The following is a 19636-nucleotide window of genomic DNA, read 5'->3' as shown; positions in this document are numbered from 1 at the left end:
GTCATTTCAATAAAAGGTCTATGCAGGCTTTTTTAATAAGCTTGGCGATGATATCAAATTATATTTTAACACAGTAACATTGACCTGAGGCTACAATTTCCATTATGCAGACTCAAAAAACATAAGAGTGTTTGAGAATGACAGAAGGAACACATAGGGTACATCTATATAAAGTCTTCAGAGCTTGTCAGCGCTCCCTGGGTACTTGACAGACACCATGGTTACAGCCCCAACCCGCTTCCTAATGTCTCCACCCTGAGTCTGGTTGTCACCCAAGCCATCCCATGAGTCTGAGCCCTAACCCTGTGGAGCAGGAAGAGGACATTATGGAGAGAGCGAGTCTGTGAGCAGACAAGAGGAGCCTCCAGGCCTCGCTAATGACATTTTCTCCTTTCTGCTGAGAGACACATGGAGGAAGAAACGGGAGGGACGTCACCGCTGCTCCAGTCTGACACTCAAATATGCCTCAAAACACACTAGTAAGCATCTAAAGTTCAAGTGGAGCAATATTTGGTCCCTTTTAGTAAGTACAGATCAACCTTGTATGTCTATGAGTTCTCAATGTCCTTTCTATGTCCTTTGCTTGATACCTAAGCATTAAATTTATACGATTTTAGGCATTGCCATTGCATTTGTATATGTAGCCTAATGCATTATTTTTCGGGGTGCTAAGGCAAGCATCACTATTACTAATCTTAGCATTAGAGATCTGAATAAACCTTACATTTCCATGCATATCTTATATGCTACAGACTTGAATGACACATCAAATTAAAAGAAACTTCTCAAAATTTTTGCAACTTTTGGAAAGAACCAAGCTGACAGAAGACTTCGCAAATATGGATCCAGCAGTTGAGTTAGTCTGCATGCGCCAAGAAGAGCACATTCATATTTTCCTGGAAATTGCAAATATTTCTGAACTGCTAGATTGTGCTCTCATCGACTTTTTCTGTTACAGGCTTAACCGTCCGCTCAAGGACAAACTAATACACGATGCTCCTTGAAGGGTCGTTCAGTGACTTCCTAGATTACGCCCTTCATTTGACTGGTTCCTCCTTCACTGTCGGGGAGTTTGAGGAGGACGTTTCCCTTAGACATTTTTTGGGAGGGGGCAGTATGCACCAAGCTCTGGTGGCCATGGAACTTGGCCCACCAAGTTCACCACCATGTCCAGTGAACATGCCTGCCGAGCCTGAGCTTCTTCAAGTCATGTCTGCCGAGCCTCAGCTTCCTGTCAAGATGGCTGCCCTTCCAGAGCCTCGTCCCATCATGGCTGCCCTTCCAGAGCCCTCGGACAAGATGGCTGTCGCTACGCCTGTGTCTACGGACAAGATGGCCGCCGCTACGCCGCCTGAGCCCTCGGACAAGATGGTCGCCACCACGTCGCCTGAGCCCTCGGACAAGATGGCCACCGCTACACCGCCTGCGCCCTTGGACAAGATGGCCGCCGCCACTCCACCTGAGACTGTTCCTTAGTCTGAGCCTGTTCCTAAAAGGCTAAGCCTGTTCCTGAGTTTGAGCCTGAGCCTGTTCCTAAACCTGTTTCTGAGTCTTCTCCAAACCTTAAACCCATAGTGCGGCTATGGGTCCCTGGCCGTAGTGGCCAAGCCTGGCTATGATGGCAAGGCCACGAAGGCCGATTCCCCCAGCACCCCTGAACGGTCGGATCCGCCCTGGCCCCCTGAACTGTCAGCGTCTCCTCTTTCTCCACCCCCTGCCTGTTTGATGGTGTTCGATTGATTGTTATATCAGTTCAGGTGTGTCTTGTTAATTTGCTCTTGATCTTGTCCCTGAGTATCCGTTTGTTAAAGTTTAAGTTTGTTTTTTGTTTAATTAAGCTGCTGCACATAGATCCTGCTTCCTCCATCTCTGCAACTGGTTGTAACATGAGCCATATCATTCAAAAGTTTATTAATATTTTTGAAAGAAGTAAAGACATTTATTTCTAATAAATTATGTTGAACTTTCTATTCATCAAAAAAGCAGCACGACTGTTTAACATTGATAATAATAAGAAATGTTTATTGAGCACCAAAGCAGCATATTAGAATGATTTCTAAAGGATCATGTGATCAAAATGTGATTTATTTGATCAAAAATACAGTAAAAATAGTAATATTGTGAAATATTATTACATTTTAAAATAACGGTTTTGTCTTTTAATATTTTAAAATGTAATTTATTCCTGTGATCGCAAAGCTTAGATTTCAGCATCATTACTCCATGTGTCACATGATCCTTTAGAAATAATTATAATATGCTCAAGAAACATTTCTTATTATTATCTAATGCATCATTGCTGAATAAAAGTATTAGCTGAGTAAATTTATATCTTTAAAAAAAAATCACAAACCCCAAATGTTTGCATGTTAATGTACATTTACATTTATTTACATATTTGTTATACATTTCACAAAGCAACTTAAAATACATTTAATACATATTTTTGCCTTCTTATCCCAGTTTCGAACATGTGTTACCTATTTGAGTGCTGATGTCCAACAGCTTTCTGTTCACCAACTTTCAAAAGTTCAATACATTTAGAGGATAGACAAATCACAAAATAATCAATTTGAGTCTGGATATAAGAGTATGCATCCGTGTAAACTAAAGAGCAATTCTGCTTTCTGAAACATGTAGAGTGATACAGTGAAACATCTCACTACTACTGTCTAAATATCAGAATTGATGTGTTAAAGGTAGAATGGACACTCTTCAATAGCAAAGCAGTTTAGGCTGACTGTAAATCTCTGACAGAATCCACTCTCAGATGGAGCAGTCCCATGTGGGTTGGTAAAAACAAGCAAATAGAGAGAAAAGAAGGAACAACGTCCATATGCCTATCCGCACGCGCGGCAGCCATGTCATTTAACACAAAACACTTCCATAAATAGACAACCAATTCTTCATCCAAGACATTATGGCTCTTCTAAAACCCTCTTAAATACACAACCCTCTGCAAAAAAAAAAAAAAAACATGGCTGTGGACGCAGTCGGCTAAACACGTCAATGATGTTACTTTCTAATCAGGCCATGCATTAACTGCTTATGCTGTTTTTACACAAATGCATGGATGCATAAACTCTCTGGGCGATTACAAAAATCATTGATGCAAAAGGAACACAGAGCCACAGCTTTTTGGCCAGCTCAGGAGTAAAACTGATGATGCTTGAGGAAAGTGACACTCTACCGAGGAAAACAGAGAGAACAGTGCCTACAGAACAGCCCGGAATGCACATTCCTCCATGGGAGTGCTGTGTAACTGAAGCTCCAGGTGTTGGTGCCACACTTCACTGACTGACTGTCTGACTGACTGACTAACTGAAGACTCTGCTAATTAAAAAAAACATACGACTGACAGAAGAAGCAGACGCAGTAAAAAGACGACTTGAATCTGACAGTTCACCACAGTTGTGGAGCTTAGTGTCTGTTTTTATTTGCAAATTAAATCTACACTTTATACATGACTCATTCTTCAGAAACTTCTGAGGTAATGGAGATGTTAGCTCTCTGCCAATATCATAACAATCAAACATGTGATGTTACATCATATTAAGCAATAGCATGTACATTTTGTGGCAGATAAAATGGTTGAAAACTCTCAAGGACTTCCAAATAAATGGAAATCCAAAAATATTTATAGGTCAGAATATACTTGGGTGTGGTTTCTTTTAAATTGGCCCAGTAAAGAAAGAATGAACCTAGAAACCAACCAAAACAATCTGTCGACCACCTAGCAACCATCAACATGCTAAAACTTCAGATAATCAGAACACTTTAGCGACTGCATAGTAACGTTCTGGCAACCACAAAGTTCTAAATAAATACAAAGCACACACAAATATACTTTGTACTGGATTAAATATATTTATAGACAGGTTAATTACAGTACTTAGATTTAATTGTAATTATATATATATATATATTTGGATCCAACAATTACAGAATGCTATCTAGAGACATTGCCATCAATTCTCAATTTCAAAAGCTCTCATTTAGAGGACAGACATTGGATAGAAGATAGATAATTTTAGCAAAAAAAAAAAAAAAACAATGAGATGAAATTGAGATGAGTGGAGGTGTTGGGCAAAGAAAGTGTCCCAGCATGCCTACACATGCTACATGTTGGCATCTCCATGGGACAAGTTCTCACAGGAGGGTTGGCAGTAATGATCATGACACATTGCTGATCTGGAAATATCGTCCAGACAGCAAACGATGCTTCCCTCTTCACCGCTGCCTGCATCTCTCCAGTCATTTAAGGATCAAATAATCATCATCCTTAAAATCTAATTATTGCTTTCTGAAATATTAAATAATTTCCAGAATACATACATTATGTGCTAAACAATATAACAGTTACAGTAGTTCCAGTTCGTCCCACCCAATGCCAGGAGCAGATCCATTATGTCAAGAGAGTATTTGTTGGTGTAACATAACCTAAACCGCAGAAAAGTGCCCTCTGACCCTGCTATGGGAAAGTTCTACACCCGATGTGTGTGTGTAATTGGCTCGCAACATACTCCCCAACAAACGGAGACAGATGCCAGCTGTAATTTCCCTTACTTTTCTGTGTTTCTATATGTTAAAAGGTCTAACTTCCCTCGCTGACTGATTATCCACCAAAACATTTGTGCTCTAAACAGCCTGAGTCGCTGACACAAGGATGCAAGGATGGGTGTAATATCGCAGTGCATGGTGAAGGGTCCCTGTCAACTTGACTGCATATTTCTGTGAGTTGGTGAGGAAATGAGCGTGAGTGTGTGTGCGCGTGTGCGTGTGTGTGTGTGTGTGTGTGTGTGTGTGTTTGTGTGAATGTGTGTGTCCTAGCACAGTTAACCAACTGGAGGAACAGATGGACTCCCCACTCTCCTTGTTGTGAAGACACACAGCATTTACACACACACAAACACACACACACCTCTCAGAGCAGCATTCAACTCTAAACAGGATATGCTGACATGTTTATGTGGGCCTATTCATACATTTAATTAGAATACTCAAACAACATTTGTTTCAGAGCGCTCATTATCTGATGCACTGTAATCTTTCTATCTACAGTATCTATCTTTCTATCTATGTCAAATGTATCAATATAAATATATGACACATTAAATATCAGAGAAAAAACATATTCTTCAATAAAACCTCATCAATGTTAGTAAGCTGTAGATAACGTTACCTTGGTGGTATATTTAAATCAGCAGAAATTGCAACATCACAGAAAATGAACTAGGCTGCTCAAGTTTTTATTACAGTATTGAAAGTTAGCTTGCTTGCTAACCCAGCTAGCATTATGCCAATGCAGTTCAGAGTTAGGCTGCATCACTCAGTTTAAGCAGCTCAGTTTGAGTAGGTCACATAAAACGCACAGCAATCAAACCCACGACCACTCCAGCATCTGTATGCAGAGGTCTGCGAAAGACACGCTGTGTAATGCAGTCGGGCCACTGACTAAACAAGTGAGAGAGTAATTGAGTGGGAGCGGGAGAATTAGGAGCATGACTTTAGCACATGCCAACCCGTGAGCTCAAGCTCATCCTTCTGAGGTCTGCTGGTGGGTGAGAGCAAATGGATTCGGAAGGCTTGTTCTCCAGTGGGTGCTAATGTATGGACTTGGGCGCTATTAAAAGTCACTACTGTGTGATATGCCTGTGCATTTAATTATTTATCTATTCATGTATTCCTCCTCTTTTTAAAGTCTTTTTGTCAGTTCTTGTGTCTAAGCCAGAAGCAAAGGCTAGAGGAGGAGTGGGGCTCAAGAGAATAAGATTACAATAAGAGCAACTCTCTGTTTGATCTTTAGTAGAATAGACCTGACTCAAATACACCCCATCTTCTAAATCCCTTGCTCAACTACAACATTTCTAGGCCAGAGGTCTCTGGTAGGTATAACTGATCGAATACATTCTGCCTATTGGTAGGGTGCAATGATAATGATAAACAGCACAACTGCATTTCAATAGAATGCTGCAGGGATTATTTTTGTATGTTAAAACGTGGGACGAACTATTTAGCATTTTACTGGTTCCATTGTCTTGAAGTCAATGTTTTGTTATTATCATTATTAAATGCCTGAAATAAGATCTGTGCTTAATGGTGGTGACGATGAAGTCATGTGGCCAATGGTGATGCTAACTTCCGGGTCGGCCTACAAAAATACATAATCACTGCAGAGCTCTATTGAAGCGAGTTATTGGTCAGGCTGATGACACCACAAGTGACCACATCCGGGAAGTCCACACAGAAACAGATGTGCTTTGGCCAGCTTGCCCCTTTTATGATCCTCTGACCCCTCCAGAGACCACAGAGAGTGATTGTGAGAGAAATACTCTTTCTGTTGATATGAACCACACCGCAGTTCTCTTATTCTTCGGCTGAGAGAACCAGGGCAATACTGGTGTGCATAAATAATTTAACATAGCATAAATATTACTCTGTCAGCACTCTAAAGCACCACCACAGGTGCCAGGATTTATTTTCTTGTTTTTACAGGGAAAAATAATGCGACTGTGAGAAAGGCTTTGATTTACAACACAGTGCCACTCTCGCAAACTTCAGCGTGACCCCAACGAGCAAGTTAAAAGAAAAGATTGAAAACATATAAAGCAGTCATTTAAAGTATTAAACAATGTCACAACAGCATGCACAATACTGTAGTCTCATTTTTAGACAATGCTCTCCAACTTCATTCTTTACAAACACTACCAGCTGCAAGAAAGTACCAGCATCGAACACCTCCTTGAGGTAAAGCTTGACCTTTCATTCACTATCATGTATAAGTCCTACATTTTGTGGCAGAGTTTTCAAGGCTTCATTGTCTGACATTTATAGAAACCGCAGTCATACACTATCAGTCAGAACATAAAATGACTAGCATAACATTTGACTGCTTAACTCACTGCAGGTAAACTTTGTTGAGATGTTTACCTGATGTCGTTCTGCTGAGGTGGTTTCTTGTTCCCGACCAGGTTCACTGTTTTTGCTTGTATGGGCTTCTCCTCTCTGTACAAACACATTTTAGACAGTGACAGTAAATCTCTCAGAAATCTTAGCTGTGTTTTTTTTTTTTTTTTATCCTCTCCAAACATACATCATCAAAACACATGAACACCCAAAAATGAACATTCTGTCAGCGGAACACAAAAGAGGAATAAAATTTTAAAAAAATCCAAACTTATCTTCTATTATATTCCACAGAAGAAAGTATTGTAATTCAGGTTTGTAATGCCATGGGTAAATGATGACATTTTTGGGTGAACTGTCCCTTTAAGCAAGCACACAAAGTATTGTTGTACCACTGAATGCCTCAAAAGCGTTGTGAGGTCGACCTCTAGCTTCTGCTTCAGGACAGAAGTTTCTTTGAGATTGAGGAACTGCTCACCATTCAAACTGTCTCATAACAAACACAGTAAATGAAAATGAGAGGTCGTTTATCATATTATGTTTATTATGTTGGTCTTTTTCTCATCTCTATAAGAAATATTGTGTGACTGAAACTGTATATCATTGATTGGACCTGTACTAACCATTTGAAAACAATGCATTTATCTTGACGATTTAGTGACAAAGATACACAAGGGCTGAGAAATTAAATAATTGCATAATAATTTCCTATGAGAAATATAGGAGTGGTTAAGTTATTGATCGTAGCTGCTCAGTAAACCAATTTAAGATGCATAAATCTGATTTCAAATCTCAAGGTGGCCAACAACTAATGTAATATGAGCAATGATGGCCTTTAAATGGCAGGTGGACAGGAAGCCAAGAAACATCTTTACACTCAACAAAACAACACTGGTGAACCACAATTCAGAACAAATCTTTATAATCCATACTACATATAAATTCCTGACAAGTGCCTGTCATAAATCAGATCTCTTCAGAAGGTATTTTTTCTAGTTTTCACATGAAGTATATGGTCCCTATTGTAATAAGTTATTTTTTCACACTTTGAGCTGAATTCTTTGTATGAAAGATGCTATACAATAGTTATTAAGAGGATAGTATTATTAAGAGGATCTAATAAAACGCAAAGCTATGACTACTGCCCTTACCCAAGCTGTAAGTGGTGCTCACACTACAATCAGTGAAGATTTCAATGAATGGGTTAAGGATCCTGACAGTCATGATGACGAGGCACGGAAATATTGTCGTGACCAGGCAGGAATCCTGACACTGGTGAATAGTGCAGAAAAAACGTTCACTAAACTATTATTAAAAATGTATGAGTCAAATAAATATACTAATAATGTGGCATGACATGTGTGCTGCCTGAAATTAATCCATCACACAGTGAGGTGTAAAACAACAGGGTGTAGCGATTTGTAGACATTTAGTTCTTGCATGTCGACACACCCCTCTCTCTTTTTAACAGCTACACCTGCGACCATTCACCTGGCTGTTCATTGCAATTTATCAGACATCTAACAGGCTTGTTTCATAGTGATGTGTATAATACACACATAGCAGTGCTCATCCATGACAAGTGTCCATAAGGTTGGAAAAAAGTGGACATGGCCAGACTCACCCACCCACTCTTAACACTCACACACACACACACACTGGAGCTCAGGTGCAGGCGTACAGCCGGATGGCTTTATTAGTAGGCTATGGCAAACAGATGCACCTACAGAAACCATCACAAGCTGTTTGCCTTTTGGTCTCCAGAAGCAGCACGAATACTACAGGCTCCCTATAAAGCGTGATGTCTTACTTGAGCATGGCCTCATCCTTCTCCTCTTCTTCCTTCTGCCGAAGCATCACAGCCATGATAATTTTCCTCTCCTCCTCGGTGAGGTGACTGAGGTCCGGTAGATCGGGCATGGAGCTCTGCGTTGTGGGTGGGCGAGGGCCACCGCGGGGCCCCACCGAGGCGGACATATTTTACCCCTGTATGATCGGTGCACAATCCCAGCTATGTAAACCGCTATTCAGGCCATAGTCCGATGGCTTATCTGCGGTTGTCGCGAGCGTGGCGAACCGTTCATCGTTGCGGCAGGCACCCACGGTTGTGCTTCTCTTCCTATACGGCTTTTTCTTCTGTTTCTCTCCCCCCCACCCCCCGCCCGCCCGCCTGCCTCTCCCCTCCAGGTCCAGTTAAGGGTAGTCCATATCTGATCCGCGGGATAAGTACGAGTCGACGAGGGGGGTCTTGCGCTTGTTGATGAAGCCGCCTCGGAGCTCGGGCTCTCGGGTGGGATGATGGGAGCAAAGGCGGAGTCCGCGCGGCGCTCGCTCTGTTTACCGAGCTCGCGCTGCTGCTGATGCTGCCGCTGTCAGGGAGACGGAATAGTCAATGGGACCGCAGCCCCTCAAGCGCGCGCACGCCTCCTCCAGACGGCCGCGCGCATCTCATTTGAGAATGGGGGCTCACTGCACGCGCGCACAGCATCCTATTTTCGCTCTCCAATCACAGCGCGCTGATGACGCGCATCATCCACCAGCAGCAGACGCTTTGAGATTCACCATGAGATCAAGAACACCGCGTTGCAAGTAGGCTACAAGTCGTGTAAATTCAGGACGCAACAGAGGAGTGTCTTCTCTTAGAAACAAATAGTAAATTGGGACAACTGGGACACTTAAGCAAAAAATTATCATTAATTTATATTCTTTAAAACCTTTTTAGTTCACAGTTCACACCCTATAGTATGGGATGGCAATGGGTTTAGTTCCGGCATTATTTCAGGGAGTGTTTCATAACACATTTGCGTAACAGTCACGTAATGTAAAATGACAATACATTATGTGACAAAATGTGAGGGTAATTTGTGACTGTGATTTAGTTTTTATATGGAATATAACAAATAAAAAAATATCAAATAATTTTCATACAACACTGTCCTCCAATGCATGTAGGACATTTCAGTCATATTAAAGGGAACGCATTCTATTTGTACCATAATAAAACCACAGTTCATAACCTGAGCAACTGTATTGTTAAATGTTGTTGTAGGCCTATTAAAAAAAGATCGTGCAAATACGATTGTTGCAATCAGCTATCACAACTTAAATTTAGAATAACTTCTCTGGGTTGAACTTGAATATCCAGGTTTCCAGTTAATAGAATTTAAAAATTCAAGTTGACTAAACTTCATGAATACTTAAGTTTTAAAAATGAATACAACATATTTTTACAGTGCGGTGTCCAGCTTTGACACTAGAGATGTGAGCATATTTTAAACAACTTATAAATAAATAATTTGTTTAATCAGATGCTGCCCATTAATATCTGGGTAGTCTACTGTTAAAAAATCGACAAAGTCTCCAAAGTTGCTGTGCGAGTAAAAATATGTATAGCCTAGGACCTAGCTTATACATTTTAAAAACAGACCTTTCATATTGTCTGTATTAAAGCTAAAGATGCATTTAATCTGACTGTGTTCACATGGAATGACTTCCTTAGTTACTTGAAGGCCACAGCCATGCAGAGTTTAGCTTCAACTCTAAATGCACCTGATCCAGCTAATCAAGTCCTTTAGGCTTATTTGTAGTTCCCTTAAAACTACAGGGATGTGTGTTAAAGCAGAACTAAACTCTGCAGGACTGTGGCGTGTGGCCCCTCAGGAACCGAATTTTGCACCCCTGAGGTGATGGCATTCATGAGAGGACTTTTATTTTGGTGTTTTCTCTGTAGCAAGCATGGTGTGTTTAGGCTCATATTTCCTCGTGATACAATCTGCAGCTTCCGTCACTTTCAATACACTCCTGGGATCTCCGATTTTTATGTTCCTGTCGTTAATGCGAGGAACCCTTGGTAAATATCATTTTTAATGTTATGCATGTGGGCACGCACACGTGTCACAGAATGACAAAAACGCTCCATTTGGATTTGTTGATCTGTTGACAGTTTAAAAAACAATTACACTCTCCTTGCACTTTATTTGACGATGGGATGTCAGTTTGGGTGATAACAACTTGTAAACTAAATTAGTAACGCAATTTGAAGAGGCATTGTAAATTAATTTACATTATAGCCGTTCAGTATTTGGATTGAACATGCTGAAATGCAGTAGCCTACTTGTGGACAGATTTATGGTGATAGTTAAAGGATTTTAAAAAACACTGATTTGTACTTACTTATTACTGTATGTATGTAAATGTGTATGACATCTTGGTTTAATAGTCATACAGTTTAGCCATGTGCTACGTAAAGAAAAGCTAAATATTATGTGTGTTTTGAAGCTGGTTTTACGTTAGGTCAAACCCAGTCTATGGGTCAAACGATCATACTGAAAAAAAAAATATTCAAACCAACAGAACGATTGCGAGTGTTGTATTGCTTTTATACAACAGCTAAACACACAAGTTAATATAGAGTAGCATACTTTTTTTTTTTTCACTTAAAGTATTTTTTATTTAATAAATAAAATATACAAATAGATACAATCCAAATAAATATAGCAAACATAAGATTTACAAAAAAATGAAATTAATCAAATAAAAATACATTTAAAATATAATAATTGAATAAAACAGACTGCATTAATTTTTTATTTTTTTAATTAACTTTAACTCTTCAGCTGCAATAATTGTATAACCAGATTTTTTATCAAAACACTCAAAAATTTGAAATTCAAACATAATGACCTTAAAACATGGTTTAAAGTTACTTTTTTTACTTATGTAAATTTAAATTTACCATATAAAATCATAATATCCGCCCCAAAAAAAAAAAATTCAAAATATCTAAAAACACCTTTACAAGTTATAACCAAATATACGCTATAAAGAATTTTTAAATGTAATTCTTGAATCATGTGCCGAAAGTAGTTCTAAACAAAGTCAGCAGAATTGAATGAGGTATATCTGAGTGAAACGGTCCAGTAAACCCGTAATAAGAAAAGAGATGTCATTGCAAGAATGGGAAGTTACTTTGATTAAAGATTACTAAGGGATATGAATTTAAAAACAATAATGATGTGCACAGATAAATCATTATTAATAAATACTGCAATATTCCATAAAAAAAATAAGAATAGTAAATTTTGATTTCATGGTGACGTTAAGGATTGTGCTATGCCAAGAATATTTGCTATTTATGTATTTGTAGACCGATATGCTGCCTGTAGTGGTGGTGCATGGAGGTGCTGGTCATATTCCTAAAGAAAGAGTTGAACTCTCTACTATCGGTGTGAAAGAGGCAGCCAGGATTGGGTATGCCATCCTCCAGAGGGGTGGAAGTGCCATGGATGCTGTGGTTGAAGCAGTGACCTTCATGGAGAACAACCCAAGATTCAATGCAGGTACTCATAATATTCATGTTTAATTCATTTGATATATTTCATGTCTAATACCTAATACTACATCCAGAATAAGTTGAAAACTTGGGTAATGCCTGTATGTCATAGGTTGCGGTTCAGTGCTAAACGTGAAGGGGGAGGTAGAGATGGATGCAATTGTGATGGATGGCAAGTCACTAGCTAGCGGGGCTGTGTCAGCAGTCAGAAGAGTGGCTAACCCTGTGAAACTGGCCAGGCTTGTCATGGAGAAGGTATTCTTGTAAAATTCATCATATACCTGTATTCCCAAAATACTGTACATGATCACCATGGGAGATTTAGTTTTGAGTAATCTACAGTTTCGAAGATTAAAAACGTGATACACAGTACACAATAATTAAGGAATACTAGGCTATATGCTATCAACTGCTTTTTGTATACATTGAATACAACCATTAGATGATTTAAGAACACTTTACATTACAAATAGTCAAATTAATAATTTGAATGATGTCTGTCTTCTCTCTGGAGACCAACCACTTGTGTCTGACAGCTGAAGGGGCCTCTAAGTTTGCCAGAAGCATGGGTGTACCGGAAGTGCCTGAGGAGTCATTGATCACAGACTATGCCAAGATGCGCTGGAAGAAGAACCTGAAGCCAGATGCCAACCCTGTGGAATGCCAAATGTAAAGCTTTTATGTAATGAAAACTGGTACAAAGTGCTGACATTATGTTTTTGGCATAAGATGTCTAATGTCTAGAACTTATACTAAGAAAAAAAGTCGCAACAATAGTTAAAGGGATTGTTCACCCTAAAATGAAAATTCTTTCATCATTTACCTTCATGTTGCTTCAAACCTGTGACTTTCTTGCTTGCTTGTAATATCCATATTATGTCAACAGTCAACACAAGCACAAACACACATACATGCAGTACATATGTGTCCATTGAAAAAGAAAAATGTTAAAGGAAAGTCAGTGGTTTTGCATAGTATTTTGTGCATTAATTTCAAATGTACATTATATACAAAGTTTTGTCATGAAACTCTAGAAGGCGATTCTCAAGGGAGCTTAGTGCTCAGTGAGAATGTGTTGCAAGAGAATTTTGTAAATTGGCTCCACTATGTTACTATATATTAAGTCAAAAGTAGCCTACATTTTAAATTGGTTGCAAGTTAATACAAACATTTTATAAATTATATAATGATACCAGTCTCGCTGCACTACAGTTCAAATCAGTAAGCAATAGCACAATACAATAGCACAAACATGCAAATTAAATAAAAAGTACTTTATAGTGCTTGTGAAAACTCTTACTGTATAATGTAAATATACACGGAACTCAGTTTGGTACTCGGGTGCTGTCTGAGAGTCTGCTGTCTGTGTGCGCGCTTCAGGTGTATGCACACTCAGAAACGATCCATCACAGTGTGGAAGTTCAGCATTGAGTTCTCTTCAATCTGTTTGCAGTAATTTTCTATAGGACACAGCTGATTGGTTCCTGCTGTATCAGTAGCCATGAGCTTGCTGCTCAACTTTCAAATACTTGGTCAGCATTTGCTTAAGCAGTTTGCAGTACACTTTCAGAAACCCTCCACCTTCCCCAGCTCCACCTGTATAGATCTGCTATGGGGAATTCGCATTTTCTATATTGTACAGCAGCAGCATGTCTTTCTTGCTCACATCAGTGTGTCGTGTATGTATTGTCAGTAGCAAGTCCCGTATATTTGCTCTGCAGCAGCAGAGTAGGAGATCTATTCTACCAAGATAAAACATTAACTTTGTCACATGCTAAACACTCCTAAAGTTGTCATGACAGAAATAAATTAGAAATTACATAATTGTTTATCGACTTTATCTAATTCATTCCTTTGCTACCAGTAAGTTGGCCATTTTGTTTGTTTGTGTTTTTAAAGCCATTTTTTTGTGCGTGTGTTTCAGGGGCAAGATGGGAACAGTAGGTGCAGTAGCTGTGGACATAGACGGAAACATTGCTTGTGCTACATCCACTGGTGGAATGATTAATAAAATGGAGGGTCGTGTGGGAGACACGCCGTGTGTTGGTAAATCCAAACCTGCTGTTTTGTAGTGTATGTAAGGGGCGTTGATTTGATTTGTGTTTACAAAGTTGGGAGGAATCAGCCTACAATTGCTTACTTATTGCTGTTTCTTTATATTGAGCTGAAATAGAAGAACATTTTTAAATAGTTGAAAAATGAAACATTTAATTTGACTAACCCTAAGCAGCTGGTGTGACAGGGATTGAACTTTGACCTGTGGACATGCTGTAGTGTGGGTACATTTCAGCTGCTCATGAGAGCTTGTTGCCTGCTGAGTTAATATTCAAACCACAGATTTAATCCCTAGCTCAGCACAGCACCATCCACATACATTCGCTCAGGACACACTTTAACCTGTGGGAATCACACACACACTAGTTAATGATAGATAAAAGAGCTGCTATTGTCTGCTTAATAAGTAAATAAACAAAATTGAAAAAAGACAGATGCTTTATTCTCTGTTATGCAGTGATTATTATCAGGGTTTGTCTTAAATAGGTGGATGGTTATCTGGAGCAACAGGTTTGATGAGTGTGTGTGTGTTGGAAAGATCTCCCTCAGGATCTTTGTTTTTATCTCTGATTCTCAGGATGTGGTGGCTATGCAGATAACAAGATTGGGGCTGTCTCACCCACAGGCCATGGGGAAGCCATTATGAAGGTCACTCTGTCCAGACTGGTTCTCTTTCACATGGAGCAAGGCATGTGTTACAAGATCAGCACAACCTATTTAGCATAAACCAACAAAGCTTTGGGATCTTTTTCTCATTTTTCACAAACAGAATTACCATAGTTTTTACACAAATATTTATTTTAACTATGAACATTAAACTTTTCACTATCTGTAATACTTGATTCTGTTTGGTCAGTTGTATCAGGTGGCCATGTATTTTTTATAATGACTGCTAAACTGTATACACTACCGTTCAAAAGTTTGGGACCAGTATACTATTTAAAACTATTTTTTTTTTCTGCAAGGACACATTAAATTGATCGAAAGTGACGGTAAAGGCACTTATATGTTTTCAACATTGATAAAAATGTAAAAGAAAATAGAAAATGGTTAGTTTGAATTGTAATATTGTTTCAAAATATTGCTGTTTTTACTGTATTTTTTTACCAAATAAATGCGCTCCACCAGTTCAAAAGAGATTTCCTTCAGAAATATACAAAAATCGTACCTCAACTTTTAAACGGTAGTGTATTTCATCATTGTCTATGGCAATAGTGAAATACATTTCATGTCTCCCATTTTATTGCTTTTTTTCATATTAACACAAGTTATAAAAGCTGAGTATCTAAACAAATGACTACGAAATGTATTTTAAAATAATCTTGAAGGACTTCATTTTAATATACAGTATGGTAAGCACGAAGCATAGGAGTCCACAGTTTTATTTGGAATTACTAGGAACTTGTGAAAGACAGCTAGAGCTGGATTGCAGAGAACTTAAACTTAAAGTTATGCTGATGACACTCAACTATATATTTCATCACGGCCGGATGAAAACGCTAAATTATCCAAATTGACAGAGTGTGTTAAAGATATAAAAGATTGGATGACGCACAATTTTCTTTTATTAAATCCAGATAAGACAGAGGTAATACTTATCGGTTCAAAAAACCGCCCACAAAACCTCCTTCAATACAACTTTAACATAGTAGGGTGTCCTGTTACTTTATCCTCTACAGTAAAAGACCTGGGTGTTATATTAGATTGTAACTTGTCTTTTGAAAATCATATTTCATATGTTACAAAAACAGCCTTTTTTCACCTTAGAAATATTGCTAAATTACGTAACATGCTATCTGTTTCTGATGCAGAAAAGCTAGTTCATGCATTCATGACCTCGAGACTAGATTACTGTAATGCTTTATTAGCTGGTTGTCCTGCATCCTCAATAAACAAGCTACAGTTAGTCCAAAATGCCGCCGCTAGAGTTCTTACTAGATCAAGAAAGTTTGACCATATAACACCAATTTTATCATCACTACATTGGTTACCTATAAAGTTCCGTATTAATTACAAGGTATTGCTACTGACTTATAAAGCCCTAAACGGCTTAGCTCCAGTTTATTTAACGGATCTTCTATCGCCCTATAATCCATCGCGCTCTTTAAGATCACTAAATTCGAGGCTTCTGGTCATACCTAGGATATCCAGATCCACCAAAGGAGGGAGAGCATTTTCACATTTAGCACCAAAACTCTGGAATAGCCTTCCTGATACTGTTCGTTGCTCAGATTCGCTCTCCCAGTTTAAAACTAGATTAAAGACGCATCTCTTCAGCCAGGCATTCATATAATATTTTAATCTTACAGTTAAATCCGGTCTCTACTTCATAAACGCCAGAGGAGAACTGGCCCCCGACTGAGCCTGGGTTCTCCCAAGGTTTTTTTTCTCCATTAGGTCACCTAATGGAGTTTTTCGGTTCCTTGCCACTGTTGCCTTTGGCTTGCTCAGTTGGGGATACTTAATTTGATTAATCGATTCAACAGTGCTATTGATCTGCATTACCAAACGTGGATGTTTTACACCAGAAACATACACTGATGTACTATTTTATTTAATACTGTGAAGCTGCTTTGATACAATCTGTATTGTGAAAAGCGCTATATAAATAAAGTTGACTTGACTTGACTTGACTTAAAATTAGACAAAGACACGTAAGATTGTAATTAAAAAGGTTAATTTAAAACTAGTTTAATACTTCAAAAGTAACTGTAACTACAGATTAATAATACTGTGCTTTGCATAAGTTTGGGGTCAAAATAAACCTGTCGGGGTTTATAATGCCTGTCCTATAGTACATTATACTAGACACAATTATCGTAATATATAAAGAAAAGTTAAACTAGCCATATGGCCAACTGATATCTCTCTTCCTGTATACTGTGCGCTTGTAATCGGCAGTTTTAGTATTTTTACGGCATGGCATCTATAAATGTCACATCTTGGACCATAAGTCAATCTGCATTGTAATACAGATTTAGAAGCAACTGGTATATTGACATGAGCTCAAATCGACTGTTCGCATGTGTTCATGAATAGCTTTGAGAATGATTCCTAGCAGCATTTTAGCCAGTGAATAAACAGCTTGAATTACTTCAGCTACACATTAACTGAGATTGAGGGCCTCATTAAGATGCTTGACCTCAAGTCTGTTTAGGTAAACATTGCTCACTTCATGGGACTGAGCAAAAACAATTTGAGCCAGTCTTTTATGGAGTGTTTCGTAAAACCTCCTCCAGCACCACTTGCAATGAGTAGACACATGGAAGTCAGAGGTGTAGAGCTGTCTGAGCAGTAAAGTGAAGATTAACCAGTCTGTACATCCTCAGAACAGACATTTCATATAACATGGCCTTTTTATCCAGCCAGTATCTTTTGTAGTGTGAGTTAGCCTTTGTTTTCTGTTGAGGTGATTTGAGTGTGCATGCTTTTGCCTTGTGTGTGTGGAAACACAACGGCAAGTGTTTTTGCTGAACTCGCCTTTTTTTAAATATGTGTTTAAATGAGCGGGGTGTTGATAAGATTTATTTGGTCTCACCTGAGATCCATTCCATAGCATTTTAACCATTTTCATGTTCACCTTCCTTATTGTGCACTTTATGGTCACCTACATCTGGCAGAGAGATCTGGAATGATAATACAATGCACTAGCTTGATAATATAGTTAAGTGTATATTCTTCTACTGTATGTTCTCTAGGGAAGACCCCAGAGGAAGCGAGTGACCTGGCTCTTGCATATATGAAGGAGCGGGTGGAGGGTCTCGGCGGGGTGGTGGTGGTAGATCCCAAAGGGACCTGGGCAGCTCGCTTCAGCAGTTTACAGATGTCATGGGCTGCTGCCCAGCAGGGTGAACTCCACTTTGGGCTGTACCATGGTGAAGACTTGGTAGAGCCTGTACAAGAGCACACAAAATGAACACATGCGTGCACACACACATACAGTGGGGAGAACAAGTATTTGATACACTGCTGATTTTGCAGGTTTTCCCACTTACAAAGCATGTAGAAGTCTGTAATTTTTATCATAGGTACTCTTCAACTGTGAGTGACGGAATCTAAAACAAAAATCCAGAAAATCACATTGTATGATTTTTAAGTAATTAATTTGCATTTATATATATATATATATATATATATATATATATATATATATATATGTATGTATGTATGTATGTATGTATGTATATGTTGATTATATTTTTACAATCAGTATTGAATAGAAAGGGAAATGTGTAAATCAGTGTTAGTGTAAATACATACATTCCTCATGGCAGTGATATTGTGCATCTATTAAGTGTTTTGAAGTTGATCATCTTTACACTTAAAAGTAAAACAATGTAAGTCTTACACTGAAAAGAAAACATCAGTATTATAACACTCCTTATTAGTCTTAGTGTAACTGTCTCAAGTGGTAGTACTGCATGTTCTCCACTTGATGGAGATAAATTTTGTTCTTTGGAGTCAAGTGAGTGAAATTTGAAGGTGCAGTTCACATTTAATAATAATTTACAAAATAGAAGAGATAAAAGTGTTTTACATGTACTGTAAATGGCACCTAAAAAGTCAGAATATCTTAAATAAATTACCAGACTATTTTTTTGAAGAATGGAAATCATGATTCATTCCTGAAGTAGTTCAGTGTATCTTTTTCTTCAAAAGACTAAAAGAGAAAGTAACTATATTTACAGATTTTTAACCTATAAATGATTTTGACATGTACATCAACAATGCAGCAGTTCATAATCTTTTGTGAGACCGTGTGTGTCAGAGTAAACTTTGTAACATGTTTTGAATGGTGTTTTACTGATTCTTTTGGAAGGTGAAAACATGCAGAAAATAAACTTGTTGGTGTGGGTCACTTGTGTGCTATTTTAAGTTGACAGCCCAGATACAGATAACATCAGTTCTGTTGTTTTCATGTACAGTATAGTGAGGTGACGTGGCCCTTATGACAGTTTAAGAACACAAGCTCCTGCTTATTGTGTCAACACGTAGGCCAGCTTGCAAGTTCCAACTGTGAATTGTCTTCATAATGATCTAAAACCCCAAAACCAGTTCTTCTGCCCTCGGCGGTCAGTTTGTGTTCAAAATATTCCACATGGGAGCATGCAAAACAACATCAACTTTTGTCCTCTCAAAGACATGACCGACAAGTCATGACCTCTCTGTCCTTTTGTGTCTTATTTAACTCTTAAATGGGCAGGAACTTAAAAAATTATTATATTTATTAAGTGTATATCAAATAATACAATTTTAAGTTGTACATAAAAATACAGTTTATGTTCAGGTTTAAAGTTTTAATATCCTATGAAAATAGTGTAAGAAAGAGCAACATTTACCTCA

At 38.4% G+C, this 19636-nt stretch overlaps 2 protein-coding genes across 2 annotated transcripts in view; one reads left to right on the top strand and one right to left on the bottom strand.

Annotated features, from left to right (window-relative positions):
* Window positions 1-8883, bottom strand: part of rims1a (regulating synaptic membrane exocytosis 1a) — a gene marked incomplete at its 5' end in the record, with an annotated part of 74652 nt that extends 65769 nt beyond the window's left edge. The window contains 2 exon segments of the mRNA XM_081351651.1: window positions 6931-7005; window positions 8717-8883. Of these exon segments, the coding sequence (XP_081207777.1) occupies window positions 6931-7005; window positions 8717-8883 (242 nt within the window).
* A 1745-nt stretch (window positions 8884-10628) lies between these two features.
* Window positions 10629-18344, top strand: asrgl1 (asparaginase and isoaspartyl peptidase 1). The gene is made up of 7 exons (XM_081350928.1): window positions 10629-10756; window positions 12053-12245; window positions 12351-12493; window positions 12753-12907; window positions 14163-14284; window positions 14871-14981; window positions 17992-18344. Exons 2-7 carry the CDS (start codon window positions 12059-12061, stop codon window positions 18207-18209), a joined length of 936 nt encoding a protein of 311 aa, XP_081207054.1. The 5' UTR covers window positions 10629-10756; window positions 12053-12058; the 3' UTR covers window positions 18210-18344.
* Window positions 18345-19636: the final 1292 nt, after the last annotated feature.

This window comes from Scardinius erythrophthalmus (assembly GCF_964197995.2).
Source record: "Scardinius erythrophthalmus genome assembly, chromosome: 21".
Taxonomy (NCBI): domain Eukaryota; kingdom Metazoa; phylum Chordata; class Actinopteri; order Cypriniformes; family Leuciscidae; genus Scardinius; species Scardinius erythrophthalmus.
Note: the sequence above shows the minus strand (reverse complement) of the source record. Positions and strands in the feature narration are given on the sequence as shown.